Source organism: Pseudophryne corroboree, chromosome 6 (assembly GCF_028390025.1).
Source record: "Pseudophryne corroboree isolate aPseCor3 chromosome 6, aPseCor3.hap2, whole genome shotgun sequence".
NCBI classification, from domain to species: domain Eukaryota; kingdom Metazoa; phylum Chordata; class Amphibia; order Anura; family Myobatrachidae; genus Pseudophryne; species Pseudophryne corroboree.
In genome coordinates, this window is record NC_086449.1 from 602055933 (window position 1) to 602073995 (window position 18063).

The window sequence follows — 18063 nt, forward strand, 5'->3', positions numbered from 1 at the left end:
CTCAGAGCTACACACTCAGCAGACTTGGAAGGATGAGCTGCTGCCACTGGTCATGCACAACAGCTCCATTCCATCCATCATACTGCATGATGTGGCCACAGCTCTAACAAATCATATTACATACTAATGCGCTACATATCTCAATTGCTCCATTTACTGTATCATAGGCCTGGAGCTGCTATCACTACTGCTTACTTGGAAGCACAGCCATAGCACTTATATGCTAATGCAGCAGGAGGCAGACGCAGCGTCGGATCATCTGCAACACATTGGCCAGGGTATCTCTGTCCTTGGACGGGGCTCCTGGCCTCCTCCCTTCCCCACAACAGTGGCACCACGTCTCTGTTTTGGGAAACAGGGGCCATCAACCACTCCAAATGGCATCAGACTGACCATCACTAACAGTCTGATGCCAATCGTGCTACATCGCAGTCCCGTACTGTCCGGTGTATGCGCAAAGTACCAAACATTGGTACTTTGCAACATGCTCCACACTAGTGTCAGGACCAACGTATACAAGTGTAATCGGTTTTATTTAATCTAAAATTGCTTGTTCTGATAAAACCAGTCTGGTTTGTATTGGGCTTCAAAATTGTTTTAGGTGACCTGGCATGATGGTGTGCACCCATGCCACACAACTGGCAACAACATGGTCATGGGGGGTTTGGGCACGGTATGATAGAAGGGTTGGGTATGTGGGCTCGCCGCGCTCGTCACAGGTTCTATTCCCACTCTATGAATGTCTATTTGTCGGCATGCCAACCGGCAGGATATGCATGGTTCGGAATCCAGGTGTCAGTATTGTGACCGGTGGTCTCCTAACTGCCGGTCACGTAACCGCATCCCTGATAGAATACTGACAGGGTGATTAAATTGTAATATATTTGGAGCAGTTAGAGAAATTGCCGCGGGTCTTATTACAGGCAGGCCCCCTACATTTCAGATAGCAAAAACTGGAAACAACTGTCCCACAGAAAACTAGCACAGACGGAAACTTGTCTATCAGCTTTGATTTACATCTCACCAACATCTTTGCGTCTCTTGTTTTCATTGATGTTGACATTCACCTCCTTCATAGTGTCAAGGGCATTCTGCAGTGCACTTTGTGAGTCTTTGTCCTGGTGGACAGTGTGCTGAATCTGCTGAAGTAACAAGGGGTACTTGGTGATACGCTGCACTGGCATTACCAGGTAGAAGGATAGATCCGGATGTGTGGATGATGCACTACTTTGTGCAGTGATGACGAAGCAGGACATTTTTTGGGGGGAGGAAAAACAAAACACAGATGCTTTGTGTGGATTATGTAGATACATTTTTTTATATGATTGTAGAACATTTCAATGACTTCTAATAATTTTAGAACAAACTGCAATAGAGACTTTCCATTGAATTTTATGAAATATTTATTTGCACGATTGACTCCTTCTGATATTGGTGTATGTCTTATGCCATGTGTTGAAGCAGTACCCTTAGAATACATTAATATCTCTTACTATTATGTGACTCTGCCCTTGTTGGATGGAGCGACCTCTGCCATTTGCTGTAAGGCGGGATTTCAATTGCGGGCAAAGGGTGCGAACTCCCATTGACGTGGCATTTGAATGCCAGCAACACTTCTCGCACCCTTTGCCCGGCCTTTACGCCCTCCGATGTGCTCAAAGGTGCTTGCTACCCTATGGGGAAGCAAACACTTTAAAGCGAGATACCGCTGCCTTAAAGTGCAGTGGGTGCTGCACAGATTCAGCAGGGCGAAGGGTTCATCCAGCAATTCAATTCCCCCCTAAATGCTCAATCTATATATTAAACCCATTTCACACCGCACAAATAACCCGGTATCGACCCGGCATATTGCCGGGTCGACACGGGTCAGTGTGCGGTGTGAAAGCGCCATGTCGGACTTCCCTGGTCGCCTGACCGTAATTCAACCCGGGTTATAAGCAGTGTTATTCCCAGGTTGAATACCGGGTCAGTGGCTCTGTAAACGGATTCCCGGGTCGAGACGATCCAGGACCCGTTTACAAGATAGGGAGAGGCGGCGCTGAGATTAGCTCATCTCCCAGTGCCGCCTCCGCATCCCGCCGCTATGGCAACCGTCCCGGCAATATGCCGGGTCTGGAAGCCAGCAGAATGAGGTAGGAGAGTTTCCAATGCCGGATCCCACCCGGGAAGGACCAGTTTCTAATTCCCGGGTGGGATCCGGCATTGGAGATGTGAAAAGGGTATTAGAGACAACCATTCAGGCCTTGCCTAACTTTTTTTTTTTTTGGTACTCCAATTATCACAAAAGTGAGGTTTAATTAAAAAAAAAAACCCACCACATTTCAAGCCTGGGTGTGTAGTTTCTGTACATTAGTGACTTTACTACTGAACACTTGATGTCTGAAGATACAGTAAGGGCTCACACAGTATGTGTGTGTATACCACTGCACTCTCCACTACCTTCTACCTGGGGTGTAAGTTTTCACTGACCACATTGTTCGTTACACAGATTATAAATAGGTTATGCTGCCCAAATGCACTAAAGGCATCCCCATCTGGTCCAGTGGTTCCCAAACTGTGTGCCATGGCTCACTGGGGTGCCTCGGGACACTTGCAGGGGTGCCTTGGATTGGTGGTCCAGGACCAATTCAAATTATTTATGGTCAATACAACAGGCAAAACTAGTGCTAGTAGCTGTCAGTCATAAAATATGGGGACAAACAGAAGCAAATCCTGTCCCTCACCACACAACTGACCCTAAGGATGACATATAAACGTGATCTACTTAATGTAATATTTCTTTCTAAATTTCTCAATAAGAAATTTTTGGCCTAGGGGTGCTGTGAAAAAAATTCTGATACTCTAGGGGGCCGTGATTCAAAAAAGTTTGGAAACCACTGATCTGGTCACATTATACATACAATAAAATGCAGGGGCAATGCAGGTGAATACATATGAAGCTTTGTATTTTCAAGGGAAGATTCCATAGCACTAGGAATAACAATGTTAGCTTTTCCCAGGACTTTTACCAATTACGCAAACACTATGTAAAACCATAAACAAATAGTTATCCTGGCATAGTTCAACAGTGGAAGGGTAAGAGTAAATAGTAACTAAGTAATAGTAACTAAGTAACAACATTTAAATTATACATGCATTTCAGTAACATAATACATGCCAAGCAATAAACAGTCTTACATAATGTAGCAGAAATTTATAATCAAGATAACAGCTATAAAAAATGACTTACAGTATTCAGTATGGTAGAAAATGTTTTTTTAAACATTAAAAGAAGAAAAAACATGTGGGAAGTAATTGTATTTTAAGGAATTGACTGGGGCTGATGATAATACAATGCAATTTAAGGTTAAACTGAGTGCCCTGACACTACACCACTTTCCCCCTGATATTAGGGGTAATCAGCTCTGGGCAGAAGACACGAGTGCTGGTTATAAATTGGGGGGGCCATATGCATTTTGTTTTTAATGTTTTTTTTATTACAGTGACGAAGTACAGTAGGCAGACACTGTCCACCTCCATATCGGACAGATCCTTCTGTCAGGGGGACGGGGCTGTAGAATTTTCCCCCTACACTGAAACGATAGTCGCCTCACAAGATAAACAAAAATTATACTGTTGGATTGTTTCATGCTGGCTAGAACTATATGCTCCTTTGAGAAAGCAAGTATACTGTAGCACCGAAATGTCAATTTGTCAGCCGTGTGAAAGAAGCACAACAGAAAGGAAAATATCACCTTCTAACATCCTTTACCAAGACTTAACTTTATGATGACTGATTATATTTTCCCCAGTGGAGGTCATCAGAATAGATTATTGTTGCAGCATAGGCTGTAAATGCCTCTGGGGGTTGAGTGGGGATGCACTTAAATTTGCCAGCAGTCAGGATACCGACGCCCTACTGCTGACAATACGGACAGCCAGAAGCCCGGTTCACAGGGGATATTACCACTCGTGGGTTTCCATGACACCAACAGAGTTGGAATAGACCCTGTGGTGAACGCTGCGAGCCACTGAGCCCACATGGGGACTCTCTGCGCTCACCCTGCAGCCGGCATACTGACGACTGGGATACCATTGTCTATATTGAGACGTCCGGCATCCCGACAGTCGGTAAATCATACTGAACCCGCTGAATGAGCATTTGTTACTCACCTGCTTCCTGTGAATGTTATTAGGGAGTATTAAGGTTTAGTTGTGAGTATTCCTCTGGCTTTAGGTATTGTGCAGCCACAGATATAAGCTGACGCGATTCATTTTCTGCTTGGTTCACAAGATAGAACTACTAGCATTCGTGTCTGTTCAACATTATGTTGTGGCTTTAAGCTGGGTACACACTAGAAGATGTACAAACAACGCAATGATCGTCCCCATTTGCCTTGAATTTCAGAACAATAGATACAGTGTGTATACACTGCAATCTTTCAAATGACTGAATGATATATATTCGTTTAGTGTAGGTAGGGCGTACACTAGACGATATTAAAATCGTTAACGATATCATCAGATCTGCCTGCACTACAGGCAGGTGTGAAGATGTGATGAACGACGCATGGGAGCGTGCAATAGTGAGTACACACTAGATGATGTGGACGATTCGTCATTCTGATTCGGCTCAAAATGACAAGTCGTACAAAATATCATCTAGTGTGTACCTATCTTTACATTGGTAGTTTTTAATGTGTATTACCCAATTACCTATAATGTTTTTTGATCCTGGCAATGGTTTTCCCAGTATTATTACTTCGTTCAACCATCACTGTTTTTCACCACTGCAAATGCTTTTGGCAGCTTTAGATTGATTGGTTTATGTCAGGTGCATGGACATAGGGGAAGTTGTAGTATCCCAGGTTGTTCAACACCAGTCAGACGCAAACACTTTAGCCGGTGCGAGGATTAAAATAGTATATTTATGACCACAACTGTCACCTTGGAACCTGCAGCTTTATAACCCAAAAACAGAATCAAGCAAGGTCTTAAAGGAGGGAGAGACATCCTTTTCTCCTAGTCCGTAGAGGATGCTGGGGACGACATCAAGACCATGGGGTATAGACTGGATCCGCAGGAGACATGGGCACTCCAAAGACTTTTCATTGGGTGTGAACTGGCTCCTCCCTCTATGCCCCTCCTCCAGACCTCAGTTGTAGGAACTGTGCACAGGGAGACTGACATTTCGAGGAAAGGAATCACTTAACTAGTGGTGAGATATCTACCAACTCACACCCTCAACCATGCCGCACATATATACATTCAACATAACACACGCCAACGGGCATGAACCAATTGCAGCAACATGCTGAAACCAAGATAACACAGCATGTGTAACGCTAATAACTAAACTGCAGGTAAAGTACGCACTGGGATGGGCACCCAGCATCCTCTACGGACTAGGAGAAAAGGATTTACTGGTAGGTTATCAAAATCCTATTTTCTCATACGTCCTAGAGGATGCTGGGGACGACATCAAGACCATGGGGTCTATACCAAAGCTCCAGTACGGGCGGGAGAGTGCGGATGACCCTGCAGCACCGATTGACCAAACTTTAGGTCCTCATCAGCCAAGGTGTCAAACTTGTAGAATTTAGCAAATGTGTTTGACCCTGACCAAGTAGCTGCTCGGCAAAGTTGTAATGCCGAGACCCCCCGGGCAGCCGCCCAGGATGAGCCCACCTTCCTAGTGGAGTGGGCCTTTACCGACGTCGGCAACAGCAATCCAGCCGTAGTATGAGCTTGCTGAATCGTATTTCTAACCAACGTGCAATAATCTGCTTGGAAGCAGGACAGCCAATCTTGTTGTGATCATACAGGACAAACAGAGCCTCTGTTTTCCGTATACGAGCCGTTCTAGCAACATGCATTTTCAAAGCTCTAACCACATCTAGAGACTCTGAATCAGTGAATGTGTCAGTAACTACTGGCACTACAATAGGTTGGTTAATGTGGAAAGAAGAAACCACCTTTGGAAGAAAATGTTGGCGAGTTTGCAACTCTGCCCTATCTTCATGGAAAATCAGGTAAGGGCTCTTGTGAGACAAGGCCCCCAATTCAGACACCCGCCTTGCGGATGCCAAAGCCAAAAGCATCACCACTTTCCAAGTGAGAAACTTCAACCCTACCTTTTGTAGAGGCTCAAACCAATCCGATTGAAGGAACTGCAATACCACCTTAAAGGTCCCATGGTGCCACTGGAGGCACGAATGGAGGCTGGATGTGCAGAACCACTTTCATGAAGGTCTGAACCTCTGGAAGAGAGGCCAATTGTTTTTAGAAGAACACTGACAAGGCCGAAATCTGGACCTTGATTGATCCCAATCGTAGGCCTGCCTCCACACCATCCTGCAAAAAATGGAGAAAACGTCCTAAGTGAAACTCTTCCGTAGGAGCTTTCTTGGATTCACATCAAGACACATATTTTCTCCAAATACGGTGGTAATGTTTCGACGTTACTCCCTTTCTGGCCTGAATAAGGGTGGGGATGACTTCCTTAGGAATACCCTTCCTGGCTAGGATACGGCGCTCAACAGCCATGCCGTCAAACGTAGCCGCGGTAAGTCCTGGTACACGCACGGCCCCTGCTGCAGCAGGTCCTCCCGAGGAGGAAGAGGCCGAGGATCTTCTATGAGCAACTGCTAAAGATCTGGGAACCAAGCCCTCCTTGGCCAGTCTGTGGCAATGAAGATCGCTCGAACCCTTGTTTCTCTTATGATCCTGAGTACTTTTGGGATCAGCGGAAGTGGAGGGAAGACATACACGGACGGAAAAACCCACTGGGTCACCAGTGCATCCACTGCTACTGCTTGAGGGTCTCTCGACCTGGAACAGTATCTCTATAGCTTCTTGTTGAGACGACACGCCCTCATGTCTATTCGAGGAACTCCTCAAAGACTTGTCACCACTGCGAAGACTTCTTGGTGGAGGCCCCACTCTCCTGGATAGAGATCGTGTCTGCTGAGGAAGTCTGCTTTCCAGTTGTCTACTCCCGGAATGAATATTGCAGACAGAGCTTGTAGATGTCATTCTGCCCAGCGGGAGGATTTTTGTCGCCTCTGCCATTGCCGCTCTGCTTTTCGTTCCGCCCTGCTTGTTTATGTATGTGACTGCTGTTACATTGTCCGACTGGATTTGCACGGGACGGTCTTGAAGAAGATGTACCGCTTGTTGAAGGCCGTTGTAAATGGCTCTTAGCTCCAGTACGTTTATGTGAAGGCAGACTTCCTGATGTGACCAACGTCCCAGGAAGTTTTCTACCTGAGAGACTGCTCCCCAGCCTCGGAGACTTGCATCCGTGGTTACCAGGACCCAGTCCTGAATGCCGAACCTGCGTCCCTCTAGCAGGTGAGAGCTGTGCAACCACCACAGCAGCGAAATCCTGGTTTTTGACGACAGGATTATCTTTCTGTGCATGTGTAGGTGTGACCCCGACCACTTGTCCAACAGGTCCCGCTGGAATACTCTGGCAAGGAACCTGCCAAACTGTATGGCCTCGTAGGCCGCCACCATCTTCCCCAACAACCGAATGCACTGATGGATCAACACACTTGATGGTTTCAATATCTGTTTTACCATTTTCTGGATTTCCAGAGCCTTTTCAGTGGAAGAAATACTCTCTGAACTTCTGTGTCCAGAATCATCCCGAGGAAAGACAACCTTGTCGTCGGTTCCGTGACTTTGGGTAATTTATGATCCACCCGTGTTGTTGGAGTATTGACAGGGAGAGGGATATGTTTTGTAAAAACTGCTCCCTGGATCTCGCCTTTATCAGGAGGTCGTCCAGATAAGGGATTATATTGACTCCTTTCTGACGGAGGACCATCATCTCCGCCATCACCTTGGTGAATACCCTCGGCGCCGTGGATAGACCGAAAGGTAACGTCAGAAATTGGTAATGGCAATCCTGAACTGCGAATCTCAGATAAGCCTGGTGAGGAGGATAAATGGGAACATGCAGGTAAGCATCCTTTATGTCCACCGACACCAAGTAGCCCCCCTCCTCCAGACTGGCAATCACCGCCCAAAGTGATTCCATCTTGAACTTGAACCTTTTCAGGAAGAAATTCAGATCTTTTATATTTAGGATCGGTCTGACCGAGACGTCCGCCTTCGGAACAACAAAGAGGCTTGAATAAAAACCCCGCCCTTGTTGTGACAACGGTACCAGGACTATGACCTGGTCTTGACATAATTTTTGGATTGCCGCGGTTACTGCTTCTCTCTCTGGCGGAGAAGCTGGCAAGGTCGATTTGAAAAATCGGCATTGGGGAGCGTCTTGAAACTCTAGATTGTATCCCTGGGATACTATTTGCAACACCCAGGGATCCAGGCCAGACAGAATCCAATCCTGGCTGAAGAGTTTGAGACGTGCCCCCACCCGAGCGGCCTCCTGCAAAGGAGTTCCAGCGTCATGCTGGGGATTTGGCAGAATTAGGGGTAGACTTCTGCTCTTGGGAACCTGGAGCTGGTGTGGGCTTCTTTCCCCTTCCCCTACCTGCAAAGAAGGGGGAACCTCTCGCCTTTTTGTATTTATTGGGCCGAAAGGACTGCATTTGCGGGTGATAGGTCTTTTTTGCCGGTGCAGGCGCAGAGGGCAAAAATGTTGACTTACCTGCGGTAGCCGCCGAGACTAACGCATCCAATCCATCGCCAAATAAGGCCTCACCTTTATATGGGAGAGCCTCCATGTTTCTTTTGGAATCTGCATCCGCGTTCCACTGGCGAATCCACAACGCCGTCTAGCCGATACTGCCATGGTAGCGGCTTGTGAACTGAAGTGTCCAATATCATTCATTGCTTCCAGCATATAGGCGGAAGCGTCCTTGATATTCCCTAACTTTAGGAGTATCTCATCTTTATCAATCGTGTCAATTTCTGATGACACGCTTTCTGACCATTTTTCAATAGCGCGACTCACCCATGCGCAGGCAATAGTGGGCCTGAGCAGTGTACCATTGGCAACATAAATGGATTTCAATGTTGTTTCCATTTTGCGGTCTGCTGAACTTTAAGAGAAGCCGTGCCGGGAGCAGGGAGAATTACCTTCTTTGTCAACCTGGAAAGTGCACTGTCTAACACAGGGGGTGACTCCCATTTTTTCCTGTCTTCAGCCGGGAAAGGATAAGCTACGTGAATCCTTTTGGGAATACGAATTTTTTTTATCAGGATTCACCCACATCCCTTCAAACAGAGTATTTAGTTTGTGTGAAGGAGGGAACGTGACTTTGGATTTCTTTTCCTTACATAAATAAGCCTTCTCCTGAGGTACAGGAGTGCTTTCTGTAACCACCAACACGTCCCTTATAGCCACAATCATATATTGTATACTTTTTGCCAATTTATGATCTATCTCTCTGGATTCACTATCGTCGACACAAGAATCAGAATCCGTGTCGGTATCAGTGTTTACAACATTTGCAAATGGTCTCTTATGTGACCCAGAGGGGCCGCCCGCATAAGGAATAACAGCATTCTGAAAAATCACATCTTCCACAGATTTTCTCCAGCATGCAGCCTTAGATTCAGACTTATCCAATCTATGGTTAATCAGATGCATACTGTCATGTAGCTCTTTCACCCGTGCAGGCTCTTGGTGTGCCGGTAGCACCACCACATTACAACTCTGTGTCCCTAAAACGGCTTCCTCCGGGGAGGAACTCCCTGCCTCAGACATGCCTCACACGTGTACACCACACTCACAGACACACTGGGACTTATTTTGGGGACAGACCCACAGTAAAATCTGTCAGAGGGACACAGGATAGGAGCAGCCAGTTCACAAACCCAGCGCCAGTATTGCCTGTGAACACAGTATGTCCACAGCCTAAAAGCGCTTTTAAATAGTAATATACACTATCAAATGCACCACAATCGCTTTGTGCCCCCCCTTTATAGCACCCTGTACTTGTTAGAAGTGGAGGAGAGGACCAGCGTGTTCTCTGCAGCCTGAGAGGAGGGAGAGAGAAAATGGCGCTGACTAGTGTGCTGGCTGCCTGAGGAAGAAGCTCCGCCCCCACAATGGCGCGTCCTTACACTCAGTACATTACATATTATTTATACTGGCGGGGGTAGGGCTGTGCCAGCGGCATCTTATGCCCCCTTTTAGCCAGTTTGAGGTATTTTTCTTGCTGCCCAGGGCGCCCCCCCCTCGCGTCCTGCACCCTGCAGTGCCTGTGTGTGTGGGCAGCAATGGCGCGCTGCGCTCCCGCCAGCCACGCTGCACCTCAGCCGTCACTTACTTGATTGAAGATCATTCTTCTCATACTCACCTGTCTTCTGACTTCTGGCTCTGTGAGGGGGGTGACGGCGTGCTGTGGGAGTGAGCATCTAGACACGGCTAGCGTTCAGTACCCTTCAGGAGCTAATGGTGTCCTGTCAGCCAGAAGCAGAGCCATGAAACTCTTCAGGAAGTTGGTTCCTACTTCGGCCCCCTCAGTCCCACGAAGCAAGGAGTCTGATGCCAGCAGATCTCCCTGAAAATAAAAAACCTAACATAAGTCTTTTCAGAGAAACTCAGTAGAGCTCCTCAAGAGTGCATCCAGTCGACCTGGGCACATTTCTAAAACTGAGGTCTGGAGGAGGGGCATAGAGGGAGGAGCCAGTTCACACCCAATGAAAAGTCTTTAGAGTGCCCATGTTTCCTGCGGATCCCGTCTATACCCCATGGTCTTGATGTCATACCCAGCATCCTCTAGGACGTATGAGAAATAAATCTTAAATGAAAACCAGATCCATTACCTGGTAGATTTGTGTCACCAGCTACAAGTTGTGTAATATGGCATGCTGTGATACTCACATCAATACATCATTGATCTTTCCAGCTACATGGGTTTCTTGGTAGTGCTTTAGCAGCGATGCAGCTCTTGTATATCCAGAACAGTATATGGTGTACGCATTTTCCATATCCTTACTGAATTCCTGAAACAAATTTCCTGAAAAGTAAAAAACACACACACACGATTAGACTATGATCAGTGGTTAGAAGTGAATATAGTCCGCCAGATTTCCTTGAAAAGCAGACTGCAATGGTCTAATTCTTCCACATACCAATACAAGTCAGTTGGTCTTGCTCATAATTTTCTGTCTTTGTGAGTTCACGGAGGAATGACTCATGGACCAAAAGAATTTCATCCAAGTTGGAGAAAAGGCATTTTACATCGATGTCTGGGATCTAGAAGACACAGGCTAAATTTGCTAAATATTATTACTAGTGCTTGCATTTTTTTCTAATATAACCTGCATTATTGTAGCCAATCTGCATTATTGTAGCGAACGCCATCAAATCAGTTTCGTTTTTCGGAGCCTGATTGACATGGGCGGGTTATAGTCCTCATTCACTATGGCTTCAATTATTTGAATAAAAGCTCCCTGCTTGGCAAATCACATGGAGCGCACACATGCCGCAAGGAGGCTAGTAACCTTACAACACTTGTGACTGGCAATATGTTTAAGATTGATCAATGTTAAAGACAAAAACATTTGGGGACAAACCACTGAAACCTGGGAATTTCCCTATAACGGAAGGAATATTTCCTAGTCAGATCTTTTATGGCAATTTATTAAGCATTAAAACTGGACAAAAAGAAATTTACAGAGGTGTGAATTTGTTTTGCCCCCTTCCTCATTGCTTCTACAGTAATATTACATATTTCTCAGATGGCTGAATTCAGGCTTGAAAGCTTACCATGAGAGGAAAAGAGGCTAGTCAATTACAGACCCTTTTCCTCACGTGGTACAATTGTGGCTAACGCACTTTAACCCATAGGTTCCAGGATAAGTGCCAGCAGCTATGTGTTAATGCTTTTGCAGCACCATCGATAAGGGTACTTACCATGGATTTCTGTTCGAGCTTCCCTCAGGCTCAAACAGAAATCAGTATTGAATGCAGCTTGCGGGCTTATCGTGGGCTGTAAGTGAATAACCACGGCCACTGGTAAATGTATCCGGACCTTAATTGTTTCAGATCTTAAAAACAACTGAATATAAGACATAGGCAGCCTGAGTAAACACAAATTACAGTTTTTAAATGACCGTTTCATTTATTGAAGGAATAGATTTATTAGACACCAACTTCCCTGTGTGAAATAGTACTTGCCCACTTCGTTACACATTCAATCAATGAATCAAATTGAATTTATAAGTGGGTTCAATTAGACTGGACACAATCAGGCTTAATTACTGCTAGTCCGAAGAGGAAATCGGGAAGGGGGCAAAAACATTTTCATGTCATTATGTATGGTCTTAGCTCAGCTCTATGCTATCTACCCTATATCATCATGCCTCTGATGGCAGAACTGATATGCTGAGGGCAGCCTGTCTCATTCCTAGTGTGGTTATCCATGGTGGAGGGACTTTGGTGGGAAGCTTGTGAACTAGTTGGGGATGTAGTTATGCGAGCAGCGGTCAGGAGACCGCTGGTCACAATACCTCACCCTACATCCCGCCTCCACTGGATCCCTACAGTCGGTATGCCGATTAACAGGGATTATTTCCACTCACCCATACAGTGGAAATAGAACCTGTGGCATGCGCAGCTCGCCACCGAGCCCGCAAGGGGCTTCGTTGCTTTTGCCCCCACCCCGATGCTGAGATCCAGCCGTCAGTATGGTGACCGACCGCCTCCTGGCCGCCACTCACGCGATACCAACCCAGTTCATGCTATGACACAAGTGTATCTTCGGTACTGCCTATACAATTATCTCTACCCACGCCCAATCCCTGATACACCCAAACATACCCAGAAACAAATAGGCCATATTATCTAAATCAGCAGTTGCCAACCAGTTGCTCGCGAGCGTCGGGTAGCTCGCAGCCGCAATCCGGGTCGCTCGACCTGTGCTGGCTGCTGCCAAACTTCGGGGGGAGTCTGCAATTAACCCCCCCCCCCCCCCCCCAGCCGGCCCGTAGCGCTCCTCCGTCAAGGAGGAGACAGACGCTCTGCGTTGGCGCTCCCGGCACTTCCATTACACGCAGCGGCGTGAGGGGGATGAGGGTGCTGGGGCACAGAGTCACGGGGGGAACAGAGAATGCTGGCAGGCAGGGGACACACACTCTCTTGTCAAACAGCTGAACTGACAGGAGGGAGAGCCCCAGCTAGGTTACCTCCTCCAGCGTGGCAGCGGGGTAACACTGTGGCAGCGCCCTCATCATCTGGCGCTCGCTCTATGCAGCTGCGTACCCTGCGTATGCGGTGGACCGGCCCTGATTACACCCCTGAAACAAGCAATACACCCCTGGCAACAAGACCTCTAACAAGCATGACACGCAGAGAGTTACACCCCATGGCAACGAACATTACACCACTGCCAACAAGATCCCTAGTTATAAGCATGACACCCCTGGCAACAAGCATGGAACCCAGAGCATGACACCCCTGGCAACAAGCATGGAACCCAGAGCATGACACCCCTGGCAACGAGCATAAAACACCTGGCAATGAGCATGAGACCCCTGACAACGAGCAGGTAATTTAAAATTAATTAGAAGCCTTACTGAGGAGCATAATGTGTAATGGGCATTACATTGTGTGGCATAATGTATAACTGGTATTGCGGTGTGTGATATAATGTGTAATGGGCATTATGGTGTGTGGCATTACGGTGTTTATAACCAGCATTGCGGTGTGTGATATAATGTCTAATGGGCATTACGGTGTGTGGCATAATGTATCACTTGCATTGCAGTGTGTGATAATATGTGTAATGGGCATTATGGTGCGTAGCATACTGTATCATGGGCAATGTGGTGTGTGATATAATGTGTCAAGGGCATTGCAGTGTGTTGCATAATGTATCACAGGCATTGCGGTGTGTGGCATAATGTGTCAGGGGCATTGCGGTGTGTGGCGTAATGTGTCAGGGGCATTGCGGTGTGTGGCGTAATGTGTCAGGGGCATTGCGTGTGTGGCGTAATGTGTAAGGGGCATTGCGGTGTGTGGCATGTGTCACGGGCATTGCGTGTGTGGCATAATGTATAAGGGGCATTACTATAAGGAGGAAAATGACAAATAATGTAAAGGGCATGAATCAGGTTTTTTTTTTCTCCTTGTGGTGGCCAATGTCTGGGCGTGCAGGTTGCAAAACTGGGATAAAAGGTACTCTCTTCCTGCAATGCCACATTCCTTGCAGTGAGGCCACACCCTCTTTTTGGAGCACGCGCGCTAATTCTTTACTTTTAATATAGCAATGGCTGGGGCGCGAGAAACCTTTTTGCCCACGAGTCCAGTCTTAACACTGAGAGCGCGCCAGCAACTATTCAAATACGGCTTTTTTTTTTTTTTTTTTTAACTTTAGTAGCTTCTCAGGAGGTTTAATTTTTCTCAAGTAGCTCACACCCCAATTAAGGTTGGAGGCCACTGATCTAGATGCTGTGAAAATAGTTCTCACCTGTAGACCAGTTGCTGCCCCCATAATTCTGGCTTTTATGAACAAAGTTTGGTAGATTTAAAAGTTTAAACATATCACCAGAATAATACACGAGCACACAATTTCTCAGTATTTGGTTTGATCACACACTTTGATCTTGACTCTACCACTGAAACTAGAATAATTTTTTAAACTACATATCCAGGCTTTTATGAACTCCCAATATCCAGTCTGTTCACTTCCATCTTCCCCATATAAACACTGCTATGTCTACCCTTACTACACTTCTTCACAAGGTTCTTACAGTTTATATACTTTATATATTGACATTTCTATCTACACCTACTCTCTGATACCTTATGTGAAGGGCTTTGTTTGTTTGTTTATTGATTCATCAATTGTCCCCGTTCCCTCCCCATCTCTTCTTTTCTTCACCTTTTGACGGGATGTAGTTATGTGACAAGCGGTCAGGAGACCACCGGTCACAACACCTCCACCTACATTCCGCCCTATCCTGACAGTCGGCATGCCGACCAACAGAGACTATTCCCACTCATGAGTGTCCACGACCGTCGGGATCCCGGCCGCCGGTAAAGAGATCTACCTTGGCTGCATAGGATAGATATTTTTGTGCCTCTAAAAGTGGTTCTGCTAGTTTATGGTTCTCATATCCAGCCATCCACAGTATAGGTGCCATAGTATACAAGAGGTATGGACAACACTGGTGTATATATGTGTCACTGTCCTAAATTAATGTGCCATTCTTTTGAATAGCCATGGTTTAAGACAGAATGTATATGCAATTACTTTAGCAAGTTTAAAATACCTGCTCCAATTTAGGCTGAATTTGAGAAGTGAGCAAACGTAGTGAATGAACATATGACGATTCTGTATTAATCAGTTCTTCTACTGCTGGATTTGTCGTCCTAGTGGATTCTGGAACATCCTCATACAAAGGCTCCTCTATCTCAGGAAGGTTTTCATATAGCATACTGCTTTCTGCTGGTTGTGTGTCCACATAGCTGGACCTGCCTTGGACAGGTGACCTATTATGTGATGTGGAAACATTCTGGGTATGGGAACTTTGTTTAAGGGAATGTGATCCATATCGTGACAGTGGCTCATCTCCTTCTTTGGGAGCGTTATCCATGGATTCAGAGAACCTGGATGAAAAACAAATTCTACAGTTATTACATTATCTAAAATATGCAAACTGAGTTTGTTAATGATAACACAAACATAATATTGGACTATATTTACAGGTATCAGAGCATAACATACTTAATACAGGAGAAAATCAAACTTCAATTAGACTCAAATATTGCTTATTGTATGCACGTGTGGATGTGTTTCACAACTGGCAATGTGAAGAAACTATAGTTCAATATACCATATATTGTTTAAATTGTTTTACTGTAGTAACTTTCCTGCAGCTAATCTTCTAATATACGTAAGTAATCTATGGGGCATTGCCAAGAGAAGGATGAGAGACATGAGACAGAACAATGCAGAAGAGCTGAAGGCCGCTATTGAAGCATCCTGGTCTTCCATAACACCTCAGCAGTGCCACAGGCTGATAGAATCCATGCCACGCCGATTTTATGTAATATTCTAAATTTCTGAGATTTTGGATTTTCTTAGGATGTAAACCACAATCATCAAAATTATAACAAATAAAGGCTTGAAATATCTCACTTTGCACGTAATGAGTCTATATAATATATTACTTTCACCTTTTAAGTTGAATTACTGAAATGAATGAACTTTTGCACGATATTCTAATTTTCTGAGTTTCACCTGTATATTGATGACATGTTCAATTCATAATTTATCATCATGCAAATTGGGTAGTATGCCTTAAGCCCAGGCATAACTTTAAAGAATAAAGTCATTCTTTAATATTATAAGTAATATGAACAGCTGTGTATTACAGAGATGAATAATGGATAGGTCTACTATATCTTCTTTCACCCCCTGCAGTAGGTTGTACGGTAAGAAGGGAAGCACTTCTCTAAAAGAACACACGTAGAATGACTGACCGCGTGGCGGACTTGTTTGCAGAGATACACTGTGTGTACTAGTTGATTTCACTAGTCACTGAAAAGACTACATTCTCAGCTTTTTGACCTGCGTCAGATCTCATCAGGACACAAGCTAAATGATCTAGCTTCAGCTGTCCTTCATGAGTAATAGTTGAACATGTAAAAAGTTTGGGGTTTAGCGGTCTTTTAAACAGAAAGTAAAGGCACATACTAAGGGGAATGTAATAGTGCGAGAAACAGGAAGTGCAAGACTTTGTGCAAGATCCAGTTTTTGTTTTGTTTTTTTAGAGGGGCAATCATTTACACAGAAAAACCATCCTGATTTTGCCATATAAATGATTGGCGTTTTAAAAAAAAACTTCACGCAGACTATTAGATTGCCCCCTATATCTTAATGCATATACTTACATCTGTGACTTACCCCTCAGGTGGAGAACCATGAGCCAACTGATCTTCACTATTTCTCACACATGTGACATCCTCATACTCTTGGTGAGAATTAAATGGGCTTGTTTCATATATATGGTCTTCATCATATGAAACTTGATGTTCTGGATAGCTCTGCGTACAGGATGGTGAATGTTCTGTACCTCTTGAAACTCCCGATGGCGTGCTCTGTGCTAAAGCAGCAGACCTGTGATTGTAAGAGCATTGTACACATAAGGGAAATTGGAATGTTATGGATCAGATAATACCCTTGTTGCAGTGGATAACCTTAGAGTTCAAGGGAAATTGCCTCCGACTTCAGCCTCAGACATATCGATCTAGTGTATGGGGCCCTTTAGTTACTCAGATGTCCTATGGACTGCCCAATGTTGCTTACAGTGATTCGATGCTGCATCATCGGAAACATGCAGTAGGTTTTAAGACATAGGTTGGCATCTCACTTCAAAAGAGGACACCTACGTCATCTACATACCTTCTCAGATCCGCTGCTACAGAAGATGCAGTACCGATCACTTCTGCCACCACCTGTGCATCGGGTGTGGTTCGTTTTATCGACAGTATCTAGGTCGACAATGTTTAGGTCGACCACTATAGGTCGACAGTCACTAGGTCGACATGGATGGAAGGTCGACAGGGTTTCTAGGTCGACATGTGCTAGGTCGACAGGTCTAAAGGTCGACATGAGGATTTTTTTTTTTTTTTGGTGTCGTTTTCTTCGTAAAGTGACCGGGATCCCAAATTAGTGCACCGCTTCGCTCGCCATGCTTCGGGCATGGTGCCTTTGCTCCGCTACCGCTTCGCTCGGCACACTTTACCGTTCCAATCGTAGTCCACGTGGATCGTTAAGTATGAAAAAATCCAAAAATAAAAAGTGAAAAACTCATGTCGACCTTTAGACCTGTCGACCTAGCACATGTCGACCTAGAAACCCTGTCGACCTTCCATCCATGTCGACCTAGTGACTGTCGACCTATGGTGGTCGACATAAACATTGTCGACCTAGACACGGTCGATCTTCAGACCGGATCCCCTGTGTGCATCGTAAATAAAGTCGAGTTCCTCACTAGGTACAATGGGACAGATGTATTAAGCCTGGAGAAGGGATACAGAAGTGATAAAGCAGTGATAAGTGCAAGGTGATAACACACCAGCCAATCAGCTCCAATATGTAAATTTACAGTAAGGAGCTGAGTGACTGGTGCGTTATCACCTTGCACTTATCA

The 18063-nt window shown here is 45.4% G+C and overlaps 1 protein-coding gene across 4 annotated transcripts in view; it reads right to left on the reverse strand.

The window, feature by feature from the left end:
• Positions 1-16920, reverse strand: part of ARHGEF37 (Rho guanine nucleotide exchange factor 37) — a 90590-nt gene extending 73670 nt beyond the window's left edge. For 2 of the 4 annotated variants that reach the window (XM_063928029.1, XM_063928027.1), the window contains exons 1-5: positions 16802-16920; positions 15178-15514; positions 11035-11158; positions 10784-10919; positions 1025-1224 (exon numbers count right to left, since the gene is read on the reverse strand). In XM_063928029.1, coding sequence (XP_063784099.1) covers positions 1025-1224; positions 10784-10919; positions 11035-11158; positions 15178-15514; positions 16802-16833 — 829 coding nt within the window. In that variant the 5' untranslated portion in view covers positions 16834-16920. Of the gene's footprint in view, positions 1-1024; positions 1225-10783; positions 10920-11034; positions 11159-11818; positions 11909-15177; positions 15515-16801 lie in introns of those variants that run through there. The other 2 variants (XM_063928028.1, XM_063928030.1) reach the window with 2 other exon arrangements.
• Positions 16921-18063: the final 1143 nt, after the last annotated feature.